At 39.2% G+C, this 23,940-nt stretch overlaps 1 protein-coding gene across 3 annotated transcripts in view; it reads right to left on the bottom strand.

Moving 5' to 3' along the window:
* IFT56 (intraflagellar transport 56) overlaps positions 1-19,971 on the bottom strand; it is a 54,423-nt gene extending 34,452 nt beyond the window's left edge. Inside the window, exons 1-8 of one of the 3 annotated variants that reach the window (XM_086610999.1) lie at positions 19,943-19,971; positions 19,689-19,826; positions 19,189-19,281; positions 13,005-13,119; positions 4,940-4,989; positions 3,126-3,271; positions 1,646-1,817; positions 1,163-1,237 (exon numbers count right to left, since the gene is read on the bottom strand). In XM_086610999.1, the coding sequence (XP_086467125.1) occupies positions 1,163-1,237; positions 1,646-1,817; positions 3,126-3,271; positions 4,940-4,989; positions 13,005-13,119; positions 19,189-19,281; positions 19,689-19,826; positions 19,943-19,945 (792 nt within the window). In that variant the 5' untranslated portion in view covers positions 19,946-19,971. Of the gene's footprint in view, positions 1-1,162; positions 1,238-1,645; positions 1,818-3,125; positions 3,272-4,939; positions 4,990-6,242; positions 6,274-8,398; positions 8,427-13,004; positions 13,120-19,188; positions 19,282-19,688; positions 19,827-19,942 lie in introns of those variants that run through there. The other 2 variants (XM_086611001.1, XM_086611000.1) reach the window with 2 other exon arrangements.
* Between the last annotated feature and the right edge of the window lie 3,969 nt (positions 19,972-23,940).

The following is a 23,940-nucleotide window of genomic DNA, read 5'->3' as shown; positions in this document are numbered from 1 at the left end:
TGCAGTTAAATGTATAAACCTCTAGAAAATCATTGTGCATGCTCAGTGGGCGAGGGTCATCTTCATGAGGTGGTAGCTTCAGCGATGGGTGTGCGTTTTTCTTATTAAAATGAGTAAAGTTCAGCTAAAGTACAAGAATTTTGCAGTTAGTTAAATGTTTACATGCCAAGATCATGGTACAACAGGATGAGTCTCCTCATTTTGTAAGTTTAAATGCTTAGCCAGGTCTTTGTGACCTGACTTTATCATCAATCTGGTAATCTGGCGCCATATCTTACATCGGTGCAATTTGCCAATGATGTATTCACATGAAAAAAATTAGGCTAACAACTTTACATTTATTTAGAATGCCACAAGATTCTAAAATTATCAGGAGCTGTTGATTCTTATACTTCAGTTAGACATGACAGTTCCTCCAACAAAGTCTAATATACTTATTCAATAAACCACTGGCAAAAAGACCAATAAAGAATGCTAACTTACAAAAGTCCAGTTTGAAAGCAGTTTTAACTCTTGGAGAAAAGAGCGTTAGCTTGTTGTGACTCCCCTTGAAAAAACGACCAAGCAAGCAACTGCCCATTATTAAATAAGAGCAATCTACTGCTACCAGTTGTTCAGCAAAGTAGTAATATCACTGAAGAGGAAGTTAGCAGGTGATTAGTGACTCTTTTACTGCAGAACACACAAGTATTTTGGCTTTTATCAGCATCTTTTTCTCTATTAACTCCTTGTTAAGCACTTTTTGGATGAAGACCATTTTCCCTAGTTACCTTAATTCTACTCATACTGCTGTCGTACTAAATAAGAGTTCAGGATCATGGATTCTGACTTGTTTCTACAGTGTCTTTAAGGACTGTGCTCCACAAAATGGCTTGCAAAGGTATTCTTACAGAACATAAATTATCTTAATATGTCGTCGAGGGTAAAAGCAACAGCATTATTATTTTCTTGACACAGTCTCAAACTGACGGAAAAATTCCAGGGAAAAAAAAAACACTTGATGGCACATTGATCATACAGCTAAGATTCTGGAATGAGACTTGTATGGCAGCGGAGATTCAATTGGGTCTGCAATTCACAAAATATTCCATTTTATGAATCATCAAGAAAAGCTCTACAAATGAGTGCAGTTCATATTAAATCTGAGACTGACATTACTCACCAGATTGTGCTTAATGAGCTCCTTGCCAAACTCAAAAGAGGATGAGGCACTGTCTGTCAAGTTCTTGAGCTCTGCCTGGAATTACACACGTTCCAAATTTTAACAAGAAAACAAAAAAGCACACAAGTATAAATGGACCTTCATATGAGCCCCAAAGGGGATAGAAACACATCTTCAGCAGTGCTGGCTCACTTGAAGATTTTTGCCTTCCCACTTCTATATGACGATTTTAGCAATAGGACAATACATATAGACACAAGGTCAAAAGTGGACTAGGAAAACTCTAAGACCGTTGTGCACACATGTGGACAGATGGCTTAATACCAGAGAAGCTGAAATAGGCTAGATTCCTAAGAGAATGACACAATGACAAGACAAAAGCTATTATCAATATTACTGATTAAGACAGATAACAAGGAAAAGAAACCTGTACAGAATCTTGAACTAAAATAAAGGTGAACTGAAGGGCTGTGCAATAGATACCTCAGCAGCCTTCCCATTGTAAAGTCGGAAATGGTTACAAGCCTTAAGGTTAAGAGCAATGGTGCTGTCAGGAACTTGTTGAAGATAAACTGCTAGCACTTCCTGTGATACATCATAGTAATCCAGTTTGTAATAGCATAGGGCCACATATACATTCAGAGCCAAGTATTCCCTGCAGGAAAGAGGATTAAACAGAACATTTAAATACCACCAGACAGTTATACTACAGAACATTAAAATCAGTGATAAAGCTCTCACATGTCTATACATCTTTTACAAGCACATCAAAACTGGAGTTTCTGAGAAATGCTTATTAGGTATCTTTAGAGCTCTAGTTTGTTAGGTAAGATTGCACAGATCTAGATCCAGATTTGCATCAATTTTTTCAATGGCAGCTACTGAGGCTTTAAAGAATCACCTACAAAACTATTGGTTTGCAAATCTGAGAAATGGTGGCAACTTCACACAAAGGAAATGCACAGAACATAAGCACTGTATTTGGCCTGGCAGAATACCATTTTCTATGCAATATGTGCAAAGACATTTAATATGTACACAAAACTTTGAAAATATTTTAATGGATCTTATTATCTTATACCAAGTATAATTATTTCAAAAAATCCTTGCCATTACAAGCTATTAAACCAGAAGAACTAGACACAGAAATAAGACAGGCATTTGTGGTAACAGTAAGTAAAAGGATAACTGTTATGAAGGTTACTCATTTAGCTTTAAGTGATTGCTTCTGCAGGGATTGGAAGTTAAAATCTCTACCTCAAACATTAATCGACATACTTATATAGATTATAATGGACTTCTCTGAAGCATTCAAGAGCAGATACTGCCAAAAGATAGCTATCTATTCTGGGACAGCAGTTTCTATTTTATTAAACAATACTTTCAGCCACTTAAGAGTTCAATTTGTTCCTTGTTAAATTCTGAACTAGGAACTTACAGAATATGAGAGAAAAAAACATCGACAAGTGTCATAGCAGGATAACTAGAAATGGAAATAATTTCAGACTTACTGGAATGTAAGGAACTCTCTACATAAAAACTAAGAACTGAACATTTCTTGGAAAGGCTAAGAGGTGAAGGAGAATTCAGTAATCACAAGCAAGGCTCACCAGACTGGCCATCAGAGGGGAATAAAGGAAAAAGACAAAGCAGGTACATAACCATACATAACTTCAGAAGAAATAAGTAACAAAATGAAAAAAGATCTCAGAATGAATTACACAAAAACATCACTAAAAGAAAGCAACAGAGAGCAGACTTCTTTTTAAACATCCCCTTTTTTAAAAACCATTTGCAATGACCAAAATTGAGGGGGCTGCAACTTGTGCACATTTTGTGGCGGGAAAGGGATATACTAATTGAGGAAAATTCCTACTTTCAGAAAACAAGCAGCTAAACGGAATTCAAACACCAACAGTACCAGAGATACTGATGCAATAAGGTTTAGAGCAGAGACGCCTACCGATTATCAAGAAGAATGCGTTTGTAGATATCAATAGCTTCTTGGTAGTGGGACCGCATATAGTGGATAGACGCCAAGCTAAGCTGATCTTCTGTAATGTCTTGCAGATTCTGGTGAGAGCTCATCAGTTTCTTCTCATCACTGAACTAAAAAAAAAGTGTGACACATTCTCGGAAGAGTTCAGTGAGAAAAAAAACCCACAAAAACCCAAACGTTTTAAGTTAATTAACTGGATTAGTTTTGTCCTTGCTGGCAAACAGCAGGTGATTCATATTAAACATTTGGAAAAACTCTTACTTTAAAGTTAATTTGACCAGTGTAGAAGCCAAACATTAAAGAGGCAGACCAGTTGAAACTAGATAAATGTGAGGCTAAAACTAAGTACACATTTTCCTTTAAGGTGTGATTTAGACATAATTACATGTCACATGTCTTGATGGATAAGAGGGGAAGAGCTGAATTAATTATTTCACCAATAGAATTTTGCAACACAAAATTTAACTGTTATTGTTTGAGCCAGTAGAAATTCTGCTGTTTGTAGATCCAAATCTTATTTCTCATGATAGCAAAAAAATGCAAGATTTGACAACACACCAGCACTAATTTTCACAAGACTTCTTTACAGCACTAAAAAATTCTCTTTCATCAACCCTTTAAAATTCATTTATTTAACTAAATGGTTTATTTTTAAAAGCATCGCTTCATAGCGCATAACACACACACAGAGGCACAAAAATAAGGAAGAGTTAAACACACCTGTTATATTTGTATTACAACAGTAAAGTTGAGGCTATTCACCTAATCAGTCTACTCAAATCACTTATTCCAGTGCTTCCCTTTGCTGGTTCTGCTGCTTAAACAGTAGTTATGAACTCTTCTTACACACAAATTCTATTTTACATATTTGTTTTTCATTTATCTGCCCAGTTTTTGTCAAATCCTCTTCCTCCCTCTCTTTGAGCCAGTCACAAAACGATACTCCAATACTAAGGCAAGATAAGTTGCTTAAAGAGAACAGCAGTGGGCTTCATAGTTCTGTAAACTCCATTATTTCCAAAGACTAACTACATGAACTAGGAATTATTCAACTTCTCTTTATCACAGGCATCTGTAAGTGCCAATGTCATGACAAAAACGGTTTAAGATTTCTCTCTTAAAAGATTTAAGTGAAGAGAATCTGACAGCGAAGCTAACAGTCAAGAGTTACACTTTCATCCAAAACTCAGTCTCGTCAGCAGCACAGTACTTGTTAAGTATAATACAAGATGGTACAAAACCAAATTTAACAGAACATAACTATGAATGGTAAGTGAAACAAGCATTTAATTTTTGTTGAAGTTAAAGTACATTTCATGCTATAAACAACATTACTTCTTGGACACTGAATGATTTAGGAAGATCAGTAATAGCGTATAGACCATTTTGCTCAAATTGCTAAGTATAAGACAGCTGCACGTTAGGAAACCTTGGTCCACTTCAAAGAAAAAGAAAAATAGTGGCTTATGTATTTCTGATTCTATTCAAGTCTCAGGTTCCTTGTGACCAAAAATACCACCAGGTTCCTGTTGTATGACTTATGTGAAGTGAGTTGGTAAGATTTTCCTTAGTTACATGCTGAGGGCATCTATTCTGAGATCAAGTTTTCACACTTACTTTCTCCTCCACATTTGAATACAGTAGGGTGGTTGTAGAAAATGTTTGTTCTCCTGCCACCACAGACATTTTAATTATTCTGCCAGGTTGCCAGCATGAATTACATATTACCCAATTGAAAAGAAAACAAACAAAGCATGAGTAAAGAAAAGACATCATACCTTATGTGCCAGGTGAAAGAGTAAACGGTTCTGAAGACGACTCTTAGGTGCTGTAAGGAAAATTGAGTAAGTATCACTGCAAAGAACAACTCAGGGTGTCTCTTTCTATTTTTTACTTGCCTTCTCAATAGACATTCATGCACCCATATTCTTTCATTAACTAGCCTGACTACAGTTCTTTGCAGGTCATGCCTTGGGGCAGGTTCTACCAACTTCAGAGTGGTTGAAAGGCCTTCCTGCTTCTTGTCTTAATTCCCTGCCCGTTTCTTTTGAAATCCTTGCTGAAAATAACTTTACATTGGTCTCTGCTTTCCACAAGCCTTAAAACTTTTATGAATTGCATTACCATTTGCCTGCAGGGCCTTCTGGATAGTTCTCTGTTTTTGCGCAAGTAACACACAGCACAGCATCTTTTACAAAATAAAAAGCAGCAACAGACAAACTCATAATCAAGGCTCCTTCTACGATATGATAGATTTGAAGTAAGCTGTGATTCATAATTCTAGTTAACTTCCAGTGTATCGCAAAACCTATTGCTGCTACCGTTTTGTTATGTATGCACATTATATGATACTTAGTTCTAATATTTCTTCTGTCCTTAGGAACGAAAGGCACATGAAAGAATTCTGCAGTCAGAGCAGGTAAGATTCAAACTAAAATATGGTGAGAGATTTGAGGGAGATTCTCCTTTCTAGAGCCACTAAAATTCATGAAATTTCTTGCTCTAGCAGGATTAGGATTTCCATTTAACTCACTCCACATGACACAAATTGTTAATTGCAGAGCTTTAAGTCACTAGAGAGAGCCTTGTGCTTCACTAAGAGGGACAAAGGTCCTCGTCCAACAGAGTTACTAATTTCTTTTGCAAGCAGTCTTCCAAAAAGCATTCCCTTGCTTCCTGTATTTTCTTTAGCCTACTCAGTTAATAAGCACTCTCATTCTTGCTCAGACCAACCAGCTGGCAACCTATGTTCCCCAGAAAGGATGTACCCGGAATCTTTACAAAAAGCAGAATTAATTACTGTGTTTATGAGGCCACAAAAGTGCAGAGTTAGCAAAGCAATGGCCTGTAACACAAGGCTGTAATTCTTCTGACACCCTAAACCATGAAAGAGGGTTCAAACCACCAAAACCTCTTCCTCCCCCTCGATAGAATTTTCTAGTAATAAGTTAGATTTTACTTTTTTTTTTTTTTTTTGGTAAAGCAATTTCAGGGGAGATTTCCAGACTTCTTACTCTTTTTCCACATAGTAAGAAAACTTTCTAACACAGTGAATGATGCCAAAACCCAGGTCATTCTCACCAGGTTGGCAGTATAAGGCTGTCCACCTACTTCTGATAGGCACAACAATTATTTCTGCCCTTTTCTCCTTCCCAAGCTGTGTTATTCAACCATGTTCCTAGAAAAAGAGGACAGTGAACTGTATCTTTAAAGAACTGCTAGAACTGAGAAGTCCCAAAGGGCAAAGGCAGTATATGAGAGTTCTCACAAAACCACAAGAGGTACTACTGACAGAGCATCAGGTTGTTAAGAAGCTACATGGTCTTCAATCTAGCATATATGTGGGAATTCTCATTAGCGTAATTATTAAAGGGCAGAAAGCTTTTCTGATCTACAATCAATATTGTATAAGCAGCAGTAGAATTATAACTGATGCAATAGCACATTCTAGAAATTATTTAATCTGTTGAGTTAGAAAGTTAGGATTACCTTAACTTAATATGCTGTCAGCAATGATACTGTGGTAACTCCACATGTGCCCCAGCATTAATTGATAGGTTTTAATATCAAAGTTTAGAAGGGCTGCACATGGACCCCACACGTACTTTTGTGTGAAACTTAAACCAACCACAACCACTCTTCACAATTCAAAACATTTGGTCATCAAAGACTCCCAAAATACAAGCAGGACAGATTGTGGGATTTACATTGAAAATAACATACTGTATAATCACTGTAGTATGGGTAAAGACATTAATGTTCCTTTTCGAGTAGGTTTTGTTTCTTTTTTTTTTTTGAGTGAGTTTTAGCATTAATTTCACTGTGAAAATTGTGACTTGCAAGCAATATTCCCTCAAGAATCTAAATCGAGGAATTCTTGTTTCACTGGTCAACCAATGACTGCAGTGCTGCCCTTGCAAACCTGGCATCTGATCTGACATCAAAATTATTATTTACTTCTTGGCAAAAGCTGGAGGGTTGGTCCACGTTATTTTACACCTAAGAACAGGCAAAAGATGAAACCTGGGTTCTGATGGTGTGCATGGTTATATGGAGGGAGAAAAAGTGTCCTGCTTAATAAGATCTTATATGATACTATCCATTTGATATTCTTCAAAATAAGACACTTTTACTTAATGCTAGCAAGAGAAGGAGAAGGGCAAAACCAAAAAAATATAGTCCTGTTGACAGAGTATACAGAACCACAGAAACATTCGATATCAGCAGTTTCTTTTCTCCCAGTGCGAAATATATTTTTTGAGGAAGACAAGGAAACATAAACAAGTTTCCAGAAAGAATTTGGTTATGAATATTGGATAAAGCTGTTGTCAATCACTGGAGCAGGAAGTGATACAACTGCCTCAAAGATAATGACTTTAATGGACATTAGGCTTGTTCTTTTATTACTCTCGCTGCTACTGAATTTCATTGACACTGATCTATTAATGCCACAAGGAAGCACAATCTTCTTTTCCTGTCCTACTTTTTCAAGAAGATTGTACTTTTTTTTTTTTTTCCTCCGCCCTCTAAATCAGTACTAAGCAATCTAGGGATCATAACAAACATGATGACAATGCTGCATGGCAACAAACTGGACCCTGTTCCAGGTCTAGTATTGGCCTTGTGCAGAAGACATCCCTAAATAGCTGGATAGGATATATCTCTTTCCAGCTAGGAAACACACCAATATTCCTACGCTAGAATTTTTGTCATGATCAGTGCTGATATTCCAGGCACTAAAGTCATAGTTGACATTGATCTTACAAGTGTTCTGTATATTTTTATGTGCTGACACTGAACAGGCACCTCGTGAAGTATTTGTTAAAGTATAATGAACAGCTACAATAAGAGTGAAGACAGTTATCTTCACTAATTACTAAACAAAAAGTGAAGCTCACTAGAAATGGCAGCTGAGACTCTTGGTGGGTTCCATATTGCTGCCACAGGCAGTAAGATGATGATGAAATACAGTCACGGACAATCTGATGTTTGTGCCCTCTCGTGAGAGTGCAAGGTGATGCTGGTCATGCATCCAGCATTAACAAATCCCATCTAGCAAACATAATGCATACGCTATAGCTGCACTTCACACATTAACACATGTAGAACACATCTTATACATAGACAGGAGCTGGTAGGAATGGAACTGTGCTGAGCAGACTCCAGCCAGACAGCACAGAAAACATGACCAGAGGAAACCTTATTCTCCTGTCACTGAAAAACAACGCCCTGCTCACCTGAACACAGTAGCTGAATGAAGCCCTCTGTGCCTCACAACCACAGTCTCACTGGTGGAAGGGAAAATGCAAGGGTATGGGAAAAATGTTCAGAAAAAACATAGTCCAACAGTGTCATTCATACTTATGCACACTTGAATAGCTCAACTGTTCAGAATTTCCTTGAATGAAATTTACAGCGGACATTCATTCTCCAAATACTTAAAAGCCAGTTCAACTATGTTCAGTTACTTGCAATATACACACATTTCATTTCAGTCATCCCTAAGCATAGTAAGTTAAAGACCATTAAAGCAAAAAACTATCTATTATTCCTGTTCTGTAGCTTTCACTATACTTTCGAAAGCAAAACAAGAAAATAAGGTTACTAGACTTTAAAGTTCAAATATGTATAAATTTATATTTTCACTTATGCACTTTGACAGTTCCTTATACCAAACTCCACTGGTTCAAAACCACAGCTAAAATGCAATGGAAATGAACTACTGTTCTCAAGAAATACAGTACAAGCAGAAAGCAGGTAATTTTGCATGTAGGTGAACATGCAGTCTAAAGAAAAAGAAAACCCAGAAACTTTTCTGTGCCCACTTACAACTGCATATTTTCACCGGTGACAACTATCTGACACCTGGCAAACATTAGTACATGCATAAGCAAAATTGGTTTGGAAAACGTCATTGCTCTTTCTAACCCATCTCTGTTCTGCTTTTGTACACTATTGCTCCTCCCAGTATAGGCTGTGAAACGAGAAGTATCTCTGTTCAGTTAAACCACATGCAGATCTGACACATGCTGAGTTGTAAAGAAGTAAAGTAATTACAAAGCTTTGCCCATCAAAAGTTACAAGGGAGGGAAAAAAAAAGAACTTTAAACTTACAATGACTGGTTCAGCAACACAACTGTGTCTGTCCATGAATCTCAAATTTAACCATAAAATTCCATTTATCCTAAAAAGACTGTTTTTCCTAACAGATTTAACTGCAGCCCCACTTACATGCACTTTTTGTGTTTTAAAAGAACACTGTTAGTTCTTCTGTTTTTCTTAATGCAGTGCCAGCCAACAGCTTCTGAGAGCTCTATGCAGACTTCTAAACACTAGGATCAGTTGCCAGGATAACCGTGCAAGTGTGCCAGGCTGGTTTCTGGTCCTTGTCCTTTGCAAGGCACAGGAACTGGGAATGCAATATAAAATTATTTGGGTTTATAATTTAAAAAGTAGTAATTTATTATTATTATTTATTAAACCAAGATAAAGACTTTCAGCTTCATTGTCCCAAGACTAGGTGAGCTAGGACACAGCATGGAAAACATACGTTCAGCCAATGTATGAGAGCATAGATGCAAAAAGAGTAAACAAAGCATCACTTGGCAGATTCACTATGGGATGACTATAAAACAACAGTAGCTGACTTTAAGTAACTCTACCTTCACCTCAGATCCAGGCACATTAGTAACTGTAATGTAAAGGGACAGCAGGGAAAAAGAAGAAGCCAGAAATATCTGAAAGGAATTTGGAAGAAAGCCTAGAGGAGATAAAGTACAACTGTAATGAAAAACCTTCAAAGAAGGATTTTTCTTTATTGCCTTTTTGCTCTACTACTTAGGTTATATTTGCAATAATTCTGCTTTATATGACTTTTGATATACAGATTTATTATTTCCTGAGAGAATGTACCATGAAGTTTTAATTAAGTAACAACGAGCTAAGAGAACACTTCTCATTATAAAATAAACATAAAACCTGGCTCCACAAGAGATTGTAGACTATATATCTTGTATGAATTGCAATAAATACCTCATGGCTTTTAATGCTAATTTCCTAATTTTTAAGTATCCCACATATTTTTCCTCAGACAGTTAACAATAATTTTTATAAGCAATAGCAACAGTACATGGCAAGAAAGAACTTCTATTTGATTTCTAGATATTTACATATTTGCGTAGAAAATCTGTTCCAGAAAGCTGGCTGACATTTATGTTCTCTTTCACATAGAGATTCCATCACTGTAGAAATTTTGAATTATACCTGAAAATAAATTATTTTTCCCTCATTTGTTTTAGCACAATGCTAATTTCAGGGGCTTAGCATAACTGCAGCAACAAACAGCAAGCGCTATGCAAGAATTTACGCAAAATAATCCAAAAGTAGCAATCCCAAACTACCTATCAGTTTTTCAGCAGTATTCAAGGCAGTACTGGATGAACGGTGTTCTTCTAGAGACTTCACCTGTTGTGTCTAAATCCAATGAAATATTTTGCTTCTTCAGGATCTTTGCTAAACCATGGAAAAGATTACAGATGTTATGGCATCGGCTGTCAATATTATACTGTGAACAGCCATTACTGATGCAACCCTAAAATGTTACAAAAAACTAAAATAGGATCTCTCTTGAGCTAAAATAAAATGGTTCAACTTCAATGTTAGAAAGACTGAAGAGATGGGAGTGGAAAGGGGAATATACAGCACTTGGAAGCCTTCAATAGAGAAAGGACAAGTGTTACAAATCTTCAGCTGTGACTGCCTCCCCACCAAGCTTAAGTAGCCAGAAATTATCAGTATTACAGTACTCACAAGAAAGGTTTAGCGCTTCTCTGTAAAAAACTGGCATGCTGTCCTTCTTAAACAATTACATAAAATCAGGAACTAGGGTAAGCACTCCGTTATTCTCTGCTCCCTCTCTCAGCTACACTCCCTATGTCTTGCACTCCCTTCTTAATACTCCTGCCCTTCCCTCCAGCACCCGAGTACCACTCACCACACTCCCTACCCTGCCACACACCATGCTACAATGAACTAATCTGAAGGGGCACAAAATATTAACCTTCCCTCACTTCCAACTCACAGTTAATAAAGGTGCCTGCCCAGCCGTGTATCTGTCATCTCTAGAATGAATTACTGTAATTCACATGATGTAAAGCTGATGACAATGACTCCAACTGGTATAGGATGCAGCTGCTTGTTTCCTGCACGGTTTAGGTCAAAGGACACCTCAGGCTCTATTGCCCAATTATTTTTAGATTTCAGTTCAAGTCCTAGATTGTAATCTCCAAAGATCAAATTTGTGGTGCATTAAAGATTAAATTATTATCTGTGAATATTAGAAATTTATGCACCTCTTGAACAATAGAGATCACAAAGCTCTTTAGAGTTGGAGACAAAATCATAGAATCATAGAATAGTTTGGGTTTGAAGGGACCTTAAAGATTATCTAGTTCCAACCCCCCTGCCATGGGCAGGGACACCTTCCACTAGATCATGTTGCTCAAAGCCTCATCCAACCTGGCCTTGAACACTTCCAGGGATGGGGCTACCCTGCTTCTCTGGGCAACCTGTTCCAGTGCTTCACCACCCACAGAGTGAAGAATTTCTTCCTTAGATCTATCTAAATCTACCCTTTTTCAGTTTAAAGTCCTTGCCCCTTGTCCTATCACTACACGCCCTTGCAAAAAGCCCCTCTCCAGCTTTCCTGTAGGACCCCTTTAGGTACTGGAAGGCTGCTATAAGGTCTCGCCAGAGCCTTCTCTTCTCCAGGCTGAACAGCCCCAACTCTCTCAGCCTGTCTTCATAGGAGAGGTGCTTCAGCCCTCTGACCAATATTTTAACCTAACATTTCCAGTTGTGGGATTTGAGCTCAATATGATCTTTCAGAGGATTTTAAAGGAATATGAGAATCTAATTATTTCTAAAAATAATACAAAACTGTGCTTTTTGAATGCACTTCTCCACAGTAGCAGAAAGTACCCAATTATTTTCTCCCTCCCTTATTTTCAGCCCAAGACTAGAAGACTAAAGAAACAGAAAACCCATACTTCAATAAGAGTTTTATCCTAAAAAGGCAAGAGTCAGAAGTTGACTGAGAACATAACTACTATCAGTTCTATTTAGAAAGCACTGAAATACTACGGTTAGAGGAAACAATATAAATCACTACTAAGGTAAACAGAAAGCAATAGGTAACAAAATTAAACTGCAGAAACATTTTTAGGCAGTAAAAATTGTCTTGCAATCTAATTTTCATTCCTCTTTTTTAAATGATCCCATGCATGTTCAGATTAAGGTAGAACTGAAACAATGTGACTGCAGAGAACTCTACACCTTGAAGAATCAGACACCTAATATCTGACTCATAAGGCAACAAGACCACCTACTAAGTCACTGAAACTACATAAGCAGAGTTCTTGTCCACATCAGGCAGAATGCTGAACTCTCTCGTATGCTTATTTTTTCATAATCTCACTAGCCTAATTAGCTTCATCTGCACTGGCCCCAAGACATGGAATCAGTCAAAAGAAAAGCAACTTTTTGTTGCTGGTCAGCATATGTGGGGTTTTGTATTTAGAAATTAATAAAAGAAATTATTTTCCAGATGCTTCTCTCAGTTCCAGCTACTCCACTAGCCCAAGGTATTTTTAGGAAGCAAACTGTGTCATAACTCTCCTGTTAAATGAAAAAAAAAAAAAAACCAACCAAAAAACCCAATACCAAAAAACTTGGCTCAAAAGTATCCTTTATTCCTATGAAAATAAAGAATTGAAGACTTTCTCTGGAAATCACTTTTAGTGTTAAAGTCAACGTAGTCCTTTCCATCAGACACATACATCTCACCTTTCAAGGCTGCTTGTTCAGCTTGTGTATACATCCCCAGAAAGAAGTACGTACAGGCAAGGTTCACCCAAACATCTGGATTGCAAGTTGGTTGTTTCGTTAAGGCCTCATATTCCTGTAATGGGAGAGAGGGTTGATTTTTTAAATTGTGTAATAGCACAGACTTGTATTAAATATCATTCTTTTTTCCACCATTTTACAACGTATCATTAAATTATTGAGATCAACAACCTAGTCTCAAGTTCATTGTAGTTCTTACAATGAAACTATTACATTTTAACTTAAGATACATCCTAGCTCTTTTTTGTTTACAGTAACAGAACAGACAACAAGGACAAGCAGCACTATAAATCTCTACTGTAGGAGCATGAATTCCATCAATACTGAAGTTCTAAATATATATAAAAAATTCGTATTTTTATATATTTATATTCCTATTTTTTAAATAGTGTTTATTTCATCTTTATATCATATTTTTAATTTCTATTTTTGCATATGTTTTATAATTACATAAAATATTACTACAGTAGTACATGTATATAATTTATAAATGTAAGTATGTATATTGGGGGAGCAAGCTCAAACATTTTTTACTGATAGGTGCATGATCAAAATTGTTTGGAGACCACTGCATTAAAATACAAGCCTACAAGTCAGTATTGGACAAATTCAAGATTTCCTAATAGATAAAGATATAATTATAGTAAATATTACTAAACCATGCCTAACTTCGCCATTTCCCATTTTAAGACTTTCAGTCAACAGCTATAGAAAACCACTAAATACCATATTCTAACATGTCTTACACATCCACATTCATTACGTATCCCTTAATACTGTCACATAGTTTCATTTCTTGCTATTTGTGAAACAGTAAAAACTCAACAGATCAATCTTTCAATCTACTTTTTTAATGAAGAAAAACTTTGCAGCTACCAAACAGTGATGTTCCCAAAGATAATAAACATCTTCGCTCTTCCTAACAATAGGTAATAAAAACAGAGGCAGGGAGACCTCTCGAGGCCATTTTTTTCCCTTTGTCAGGTTTCTGTTAAATTACTAGGAAGGAAAGTGAAAGTGGCTCCTGCTGGTGCTCCTACTCTCCATCCAGCCATTGTCCAACAGGCATCATAAGGCAAACCAGTCAGGGTCACACAAGGTTCTCACAAGACCTGCTGAAAGAATGCCATCCACATACTCCCAATCACAATTAGCCTCTCATCCCTCCCAGCAACACCGCCTCTTGCTGACTCTGTACTCTTCCTCCAAACATATGAATTGAAATTTCCCTCTGCCTAGAGAGAGTTTACCAGATTGTGCCACTATGGGTGGAAGACTTCTTACCTCTGGGGGAAAGGCACAGATGTATATATAGAACTAGACAAAATAAGCCATGACCAAAGGACAGTGAATCCCAAGAACAGAAACATGCTGACAACCATAAAGTTTATAGTTTGCAAGCATAAAGAATTTCTTTTTCTGTTGCCAAGTGAAAGCAAACCGCACTCTCTAACAGAAGATATTGGTAAGGTATGCTCTTAAAAGCCAGCTCAGTCCTGCTAGTACTTCAGGGACTAGCTGTCCTTCAAGAAGATTTAAATAAATAAACAAAGAAAGAAAACATTTACATAGAGGCCAATCTTTCCTACTGCCGCCAGTTCAATCTTGATGTAGGCCTGTCACAGAGCTCTGAGAGACAGGCCACTGCAGTTTATTGGGACCATCTGGAATCTTTCAAAATCTGTTCAGATTAAATGCACCCAAAGGTCTCTTTCGGCTATGGCTTCAGGCATATTAATTAGAAAAGACAAAGTGCATAAACACAAGTCATGTTCTGGCTTGGCCATTCAAAGCAAGCAATAAATACAGAGTGCTCTAGCAGCACCAATGTGAATCTATGGAAACACAGTAAATAAAAATGAGGACTATTAGTGCTCCTTATCCTGTAATTCTGGGCCCTGCGCCCAGACTATGTGCTGTTGCTCCTTTCCTCACTAGAAGTCATTTAACATCAGTCTCTCAAAGAACTACTTGACAAGAGCTTTCCTCCCTCCTCTCTAAAAAAACAACAAAGCCAAACAAACTAAATACTCCAAAAGCTTTCCCAATGGTCAACCTGTGGCATATTTTTGCCAACAAGGAGCATAACAACTTCTTGCTATTTCACCCTCCTCCACCTCTCACCCCTATCATGAGACACATGCACTTTTCCTCAAAAGCAGGCTGCCAGGTTGATTGCTTACAACTATGGACACCTACTGACAATGCTGAAGCCAGTAGGATTCTGCTCTGCACCCTTATTACTTGTCTGGATTCTCCAAGCCCATAAACACAGATCCTGAAGAGCAAATAACAGGACAATCTATAGGGCTGCCCCACAAGTGCTCAAAGGAGGTATGGAGATACTTATTGTAACTTGTCTACAGTCATGACAGAGAAGGCTAGAGAACTTCCCTGAGCCAAAAATCCATCTTTTACTTTCTAGCTTCAGCTGTAAGGAACTTGTGTACCTATATTCTCACGCTTCCATCAGAAGTACTCAAGCAAGACCAAATCCTGCTTATGGATGAACCACTACCCTAGTATAGCCCTGTTCCTTTCATGATTTACTGCTTGAATGAAATTATCCTGAGCAAAGTCAGGGTAGGCATCATCTCATCCAGAGAAGAGGTGGAATGGCTCATGATTCTCTGCTAGAAGGGAGGCAACATATAGGAGAGACTGTTGGAATCACTGGCTGTAGTTTGTGAGATTTTGAGAGAAACAATGCATTGAAGGCTCTGGCCTGGAGATCATGGTTTGCTCTCATGTGTGCAGCTGATGGGCCAAAAAGGCATTACCATGTCTAGCAGCTGTACCATGCCAGCACCCTGCGTGCATAAGCCCAGTCAGAGGGTGCAGAGTGCAAATGTGAAACCTGTTTTTGAATCCAAAGTAGACACGCACCTGCCCTTGCCAATTCCTCTCCTAAATTGTCAATATCTCAAATAAGTCTTACAACTCTCTCTTTCTTAGGCCCTGGCAGCTTCTATTTAAAAGATCAGATAGCTCAGAAACAGAATCATTGGACTGATGCTCGATTCTGGTCCTTGGGTGACACTGGGAAATTTTTCAGGAAAGGTTTAAGATTAGTGCTATGAACAAGTCATGGCAGAAAGACAGGTAGGTTTTTACCCATTAGGGATAGTAGATGTGGAAGACTCCAGAAAACTAATTAGATGCTGCCATCCCCTAGCAGAGTTCTGGTTGCCATATAATGCCAGGAAGACACTAGTCACTCAATGTTAGTAAAAATCAATGTTAGTAAAAATATGTTAGTGAAGGAAGCTAGACAGTTCCCAGGGAGGAACTGCCATCACGACTGCTGGAAGAGTCAAGTCCAGTGCAGTGCAATTTGTAAACCGGTGTACAGCAGTAGATATGATCACACCAGACCAGTGTTGGTGGCACATCCTTTGAGAAAGGTGTCTACCTACTAAGAAAGCAAAAGTGTGACCCTAGAGAAGCTGAGGTTAGTGCTCTACCTAAAGAATACCAGACTGTTGGCCTATGATAAGAGAATGTGAATTCTCTTATGTGAATGTGCCAGATATTTTGCTGCCATTTTCTCTGAAGATATTCTTGGAGCTAGAGGTCTGTGTGTTTTTCATTTCTTCCCTGCTTCTCCCAGTAGTGGATGATGGCCACCTCACCTCCAGTTCCCAAGACTCTCCGTAAGTTGACATGCAACCAGCATGCCTGGCTCGCTATGAAAGTATCATTATAAATAAAAGGATTATTGAAAAGCATAATTCTGAATATCCTCATCAGGTATATGGAATATACTGGGACCATGAACTGGGAATATAGTGACACAGACTACGTGTTGTCCCTCACAGGCACTTAGGAGTGTGAATCATTTAGATTGTGTGTAATGTCACTCTGAAGAATTGTGCAGAATCTTCTACCCGTAACATTTTATTTACAATGCTCTTGGCACTCCCCAAAGAGTGCTCCAAGATCTAGAGGATATAGATAATGAAGGAATTTGTCCTTGAGAATACAGGAAGAACGCCTCTGTAATATAGCAGAGAAGATAAGGCATTACACTTCAACCTTGAAGCTGATAACTGAAAGGCAATTCAGCCTCCACAGTCAGCACTCTTTCCCTTGATTACTACAGGCTTGGGAATTACAACTACAGTGTTTTGTCCCAAAAGAAACTAGGTTGAGATGCACAGGCTCATTTCCCACATGCCTCCACAAAATGACAAAGTTACCAGAACACATCACTGTGACAAAAATCAGTCTTAAATCTGAAAAGACAGGCCTTGTGATCTCTCACTTAAAACACACACACGAACAAACCAACCACAAACCATGCATACAAACCTTTTCTTGTCCCTACTTGGGCAGAAAAAAGGAAAAACCTGAATCAACAGCATCACCTAGTGGTGAATCAAATACCACATACAAATCCTAACCTAAAAAAACCAAAAACAAAACCAAAAAGCTGTTAACTCTTTCGTTGAAGGAAACGTTTAAAATATACCCTGGCTACAAAAGCATCTACTGGGTATTCCAAATAGCAGAATTCATTTCAAAGAACTTGGAAGCTATTTTTCATTTGTATACAAACATTTTCCTTTTTTAAAACTTTCACTTGCTATTAACACCTAACATCTAGATATATATTAACTACAGCAATTGATTGTTACATTCCTAATCTTTAAATTCCACAACTCTAAACATGAATATTAAGTTACCACTAAGTCCTATACTACTATGCTACATTCTATACTGTGTATACTGGGAATTTGATTCACTGAGCATTTCTAACATCTCTAACGGATGTTTCCTTTTCAATTTTTTAAGGAGTGGTAGTGCCTTATGAACTTATTCGGAAGCTTTAGAAATTCTTTTTCTGCCTCACGTATGAATCTTATGCATGTGACCAAGTATTACTATAGTCAAACACCTAATTTTATCTAAGAGTGATTTTCTCAATATGATAATACTATGATTATCATGTATTATTAAAATATTATATGATCTTATTAATATCATAATTGTTCTATAATATAATTATCTGTGGCTCTTTTCTTTTGTTAATACTTTAAATTATCTTTTTTTTTTTCCATATTTCTCCCAGGGAAAAAAAGTTAAGAGACTGGTTTTGCTATACTTCACAGTAAGGCTTCACAGTGAATTGTGATGGAGATCTCCCCCAGCTGACATTTACCAAAACCAATAAGCCTTAAATGGTGCAATACAGCATTGCATGGACCCAGTAATTCACACCTGTAGGAACAGAGCAATGAGACAAACAATACTCAGGCAGACTGAGTTGTTTTCAAATCTTCACTAGCTTATATGCAGCCTCGTGAGTTCTGGTGTGCACTGAAAAACACCACTTTCTGTTCTGGTGTGCACACTGATTCCAGTCCTTGGAGGTACAGAGCAAGGCAGATAACAAAAATTTGTTAAGACTTCTAGAGAGAAACATGCTAGCACAACTGAGAAGATAAAGGGATCCCAGGGACACTGGCAACAAATTGACTGGCAACAAATTGAGTTTCATTGGAGACATAAACGGACATGAGAAAGAATTGCGTATGGACTCATACACTGAAAGAGACACAACTGCACTGTATGGCACAAATATTAAAAATGTACGTGTATTTGAATAATCAACATGTCTTTTAGTGACTTGGAGCTTTTGGAGAATAACAATGTCTGATTTCATTGAATTACTTAATACAAGCAAACATAAAGAAGAACAATAAAGTACATTAAATGGCCAGGGGCATCAACCTCTAAGGAAAGAATTAAAAAAGCATGTATATTACAGATAAGCTACATGATGAAGGCGAAAACATAATTAAACTTGAAAAACAAAACTATGGAAAGCTAGCTGCAAAAGGGAACAAAAAGTTTAGGACAAGAACCATGACATTTAAATGGGTAAATTAGGCTACTGAGCATAAATTAGACAGTAGATAACATTAAAAAGGTGTGTTTTCATAGGCAAACACCTTTTTTTCATTCCAAACTGCCTTCCACAGCATTTGCCTCATTACCATACATTTGTACCTTAAATGGCTGGCAGAACTGTTCCCTGTTACAGAACATCTTCCTCCTGTTGTCACGGCTTTATCAAACATCCCGATTTCAACCCTCGGGGAGCAGGATTTCCCCACCTTACCTCCAGTGCTCTCTTGTAGTCACCCAAGTGAAAGGCAGAGTACCCGATCCAAAGGTCAGTATCCTCCTCCTGCTCACCCACGTGCCGTTTAAACTTTGTGGAAAAGAAAAGAACGTAAGAATTTTGTCAGCTCACACGCAGTTTGTAAAGCCTCACAGATAATCAAAGTAATACTTGGCCATCTTATACCACGGACGGTTTGACAGCTGCGGATGGATGCTACCGGCGTGGAGCTGCTCTCACGTTTGCGAGGGAAGCAGCCGGCGACCCTCGCGTGCCACACCTCGTTCGGCGAAGCGAGGGGGAAAGCGGCACCGACGGGGCCGAACGGGCGCGGGAGGAGGCGAGGGGGACACACGGCAGGAGAAGGGCTCCCGGCCCCGCAGCCGTGTCGGGCACAGGCGCGGCATTGTCGGTCCCGCTCTCCCGAGGGGAGCGGGAGAGGCAGGGTGCCGCCGGCGCCCTCGGGCCGGGGTCTCCGCCCCCGCCGCGGCCGTTACCTCTAGCAGGGCGATCGCGCCGGTGAAGTCCCTCAGGGCCAGGAGTTCCTCCAACTGCGGCACTTTCTTCCCTTTCTTCCTCCGCCGGTCTCCCGGCGGCGGGGTACCCCCCACGGCCGGCTTGGCCCTGGAGAGCATCTGGGCAGAGAGCGGAGCGGAGCCGGGTCAGAGCAGGACCTCGGCGAAGCCTTCCCCGCCCGAGGAGGGGAAAAGTACCGCGCCCGCCCAGCGCCCCCGGCCCCGCCGCCTCTCACCATCTTGCCGCCGAGCCCGAGCTCCTCGCCCCGCCGGTGGCGCCGTTGCCAGGGTAACCGCGGGACGGCGGAAGGCGGAGGTGCGGACCCGAGCGCAGCGGCGAAAAGGCTCCGGCTGTCGAGTGGCGCCGCCTCCCAGCGTTCCGCCTCCGCTGCGACGGGCGTCGATCTCCGTGGCGACCACGGGAGGAAGGGGTCGGCTCCTCCATCAGTCTCTCCAGTTGCTGGCGTTCTGGACACATAGGAGCCTATGACTTCTGGTCTAATTCCAGCTGCTGACACACACACACACACAGACAGACACACAGACACACACACAGACACAGAGACACACGCACACACACACACACACGCGCGGAACAGTCCCCCCACCCAGGAAAACAGAAATGAAATTTAAGACGAAGACAAGAGACACTGCGCTGATCAGGTGCAGGACGCAGCCAGAGAAATGTACTGAAGAGCTGCCGGTTGTGCATCATCAACCCCCTTGATCTCTTCCTTTCCCCACCTTTGGTTCTTTGCATAAACATCCCATAATGAGTCTTGCGCAGTCTCAAAATACTCCTCCCTGGCATGCTATAATGAGTCTCATATGCTTGCAGTCAGCAACTCCTCTCAGTCTGTAAGGTGATCCAGAGAGCTTCTATTGACCAGAGAGCTTCTCCCATTGATCCTGATGGGTTGATCACTCTCCTGTGACAGCCTTATGGGGAGGGAATCCCACAGATGTTTTATACTTTTCTGGTAAACATAGCAATTCCATCTACATTTCTATAATTATAAAGATGGAAAGCATAATATAAAATGTTAGGTTTATGGGTTGCGTATGTTTTAACCATACAGTAGCTGATCTCTCTGGCAAACTTTGGATAATTTTCACCCACAGCTTGTTTCCTGTACCATCTCTGATGTGAATAAAACAGATCTCTCCTAGTTACAAAGGAACACTACGTGGTGGAATTCCCCAAACATTCATTTTTTATTGACTGAATTGCACCATTAGCAATTCCAGTGCAGAGAACTAAGGCTTTGCAATACTGCTGACAGCTCAACTAGCCAAAACATGTATGTCCATGAACAAGACTAATGAGGTATCTGTATTTCTACCATTTTTCCTTCCTTGAGAAGAAATTTTGGTTTGTGCTCTATCAGAGAAAAAAAAAAAGCTTTTTTTTTTTCCTATGAATAAATATATCCTATCACACTGCAATTTCTTCAGAGCATGGGTTCCACGTTCACCTTCTCCTAATCACTTCAAGATGGCTTGACCCAGGAATGATACACTCAGTTTGCAACTGTCCCTGGAAGGTTACTTGTGCAACCAGGAGCCATGGGAGCACAACAGCACCATGATGGTGTCCCTTGCTTATGAAGGTGCTTTCATACTACTGATATTGTAAAAGTCAGCAGAGAAAAACCCTCTAACACTTATTTTGAAGTTTTAGAATGTAGGCATTCTTTATTGCAGTGCTGGAGACATGGGGGATAAATTCCTCCAAACGTGTCCACACCGTCCGGGGATAGAATCTTAGTTATACATTGTAATCATACATATGCATAACATTTCCCCGAAATCATACATATTCTGTGTTATTCTCTTAATCAATTGGTTAATTTTCTCTCAACCAGCATGTAAATTACTTTGCATGCTCAGTCATATTTGCCTCCGCCCTTTTCTTTTGAATCTGAGGTACCTTTAGGGTAGGTGATCCATGAGTTGGTGGTCATGATCTCCCCCTGCTGCAAAAGTTTATACATTTTCTGGCATGTTCCCCCTTCAAGGATGGCAAACTCTTGATAGGGAGTTTTTAAATAAGTCACTTTTTGTAGCTTCAAGGATGGTCATCCTGTTCTCAAACCTTGCATGCACATCTGTCTTTAAATATGAGCAAACAGCCTACTAAACTCTTAATTTAATTCTTTCACAAAATTTAACGCCTTCACTGTTGGATAATACTACAGACCATAAAGAAGGAAGGCCAATAATCCACTCTCCCACAGAGGATTTCTCTGCAAGAAATTAATTTTGAGGTAGTCGGTCAAAGTGGTAAAGAATGCATGCCAGTGTTTTGGTCTCCTTTTATAGCTCTTCTCTGTTAAGTAAGATATTGTTTCTGTCAGGAGAAAATTATTTTGCCATAAATAATTCTGAAATAATTTGCCTTTTCATAGATTTGATTTTAAGTGTTTTTTTTATGTTGTCAAGATTGTATATGTAGACTAATTCATATAATGCAGATATTTGTCCTCCTATCAGTTGTCTAGGATTTCCTATTATTTAACAGAAGAAAAAATTCAGCAGGCTAGAAGGCTTGAGTCTCCATTATCAGAACCCTGTGAAATAAAAAAAAAAGCCATCTAGATTGACAAGGATATTGTAAAATGCCTTTTTCCTTTCAGGTCTTAAACAATGCTTCAGAAGTACCTGATTTCAAACTGAAAGGAAATAATAATTTTTGTAAATACGTCACAGTAATTTGCAGTACTGCCATAGAATATTCTGGCTCCGTACAGTAAGCTAAGAAAATCGAAGATTTTGGTTTGAGGTTTTTTTTACTATGCAAATGCCAAAGTAAACTAAGTAAAGGATGAGAACCAAAAGGAGAAGGTGTCACTGGTGAAAGTGTTTCATTTTTGACTGAAATGCAAGCAGGCAGTACAATTAGGCAAGATTTTTATTTTTTTAAAAAAGTAACTGAAAATATGATTTTGTTACATTGCTTTCTTCCATTTTTTATATAGATTCTTTCGGAAGACCCTGCTGTTCTAAGAATCAATGTACTAAACACAGCTAAAATATTGATTCAAATGGAAGAAAGCTCTCAGTGGCTCCACTGGTTTCTCCCATTTCCCAGCAGCTTCCTATATTCTTATGTGGAGGATCCAAAGCTGAGGAATGCGCAAGAGCTAATGGATGTGCAGTGCCAGTGGATTAGCTGCATGCACAAGAAGGACAGTTGTCAACTGAGATAAAAAGTAATAGGAGCCAAACCAGTTCCTTTTTACTTGCAGACAGTGTTTTGCATGGCACTAGTGGGAGTCTAGCATCTACCTGCATTGGGGGTGGGGGGGCTTTTCTTGACCAAAAGTTTTGCAATCATGTGGAGCAGGGAGTCTCAGAAGCACGACATGTTTCTCTGCTGCCACCTCTCCGCCTGTCAGGGGGAACTCGGATGGGAGACATCTTCTAACCTTAACTATGCTTTGGAGGCAAGTCCCCCAAGCGCTGCCTGTACACACACACATCTTTATGTGTAATTTCGTTGCCTACAAAAAGATAATGTGTTCTGTAAGGGTTCTGTTCTCTTCAACTGAGATTCAATTCACCTGCAAGATGAGAAAGTAAAACTTTATTCTAAATGGACGTAACAGTCTGGCTTCCAATTACAAATCTGGAGACATGTTATACGTAAAGCAGAACTGTAGGTTAGATATAATAGGAAGGATCCTTCTTAGCTGCTTCAGCATGACTCAAACAGAGTTCTTCTGGCACATTCTCAGCAGGCAAAGCTGTGAGTCTGCCTGTCAGATCATTCTCTCATAGGTGAGACCTACAACCGTGCTAAAGGACAAGTTGATGAGTTTGGTTGTGATTGTAATCAATCAAAACCATAGACTTTGTCATCAGAAGGGTTACTAATTATAAATTGTACAACTCGACAGGTAGGCCATGGATTGAATGCAGCATAAAAATTACTTATCTCCTGACTTGTAGAGGTGCTACTTGTACATAGTGTGTGAGTAATATATGGGGGGGCAATATATATAGGGGGCAAAATGCCAGAATTTGGCATTATGGTAATTGGTGTAGACTCTGTGTGTACAGAAGTGGTCTAAAACTCATTCAGAGCAGTAGAAGTCTCCATTCATATCTAATCATAGAACCATAGAATCATAGAACGGTTTGGGTTGGGAGGGACCTCAAAGATCATCTAATTCCAACCCCTGTGCCATGGGCAGGGACACCCTCCACTACACCAGGTTGCTCAAAGCCTCAT

The sequence above is a fragment of the Tauraco erythrolophus genome, chromosome 4, assembly GCF_009769465.1.
Source record: "Tauraco erythrolophus isolate bTauEry1 chromosome 4, bTauEry1.pri, whole genome shotgun sequence".
In the NCBI taxonomy this organism is placed as follows: Eukaryota; Metazoa; Chordata; class Aves; order Musophagiformes; family Musophagidae; genus Tauraco; species Tauraco erythrolophus.
This window is presented reverse-complemented; position numbering and strand designations above follow the sequence as displayed.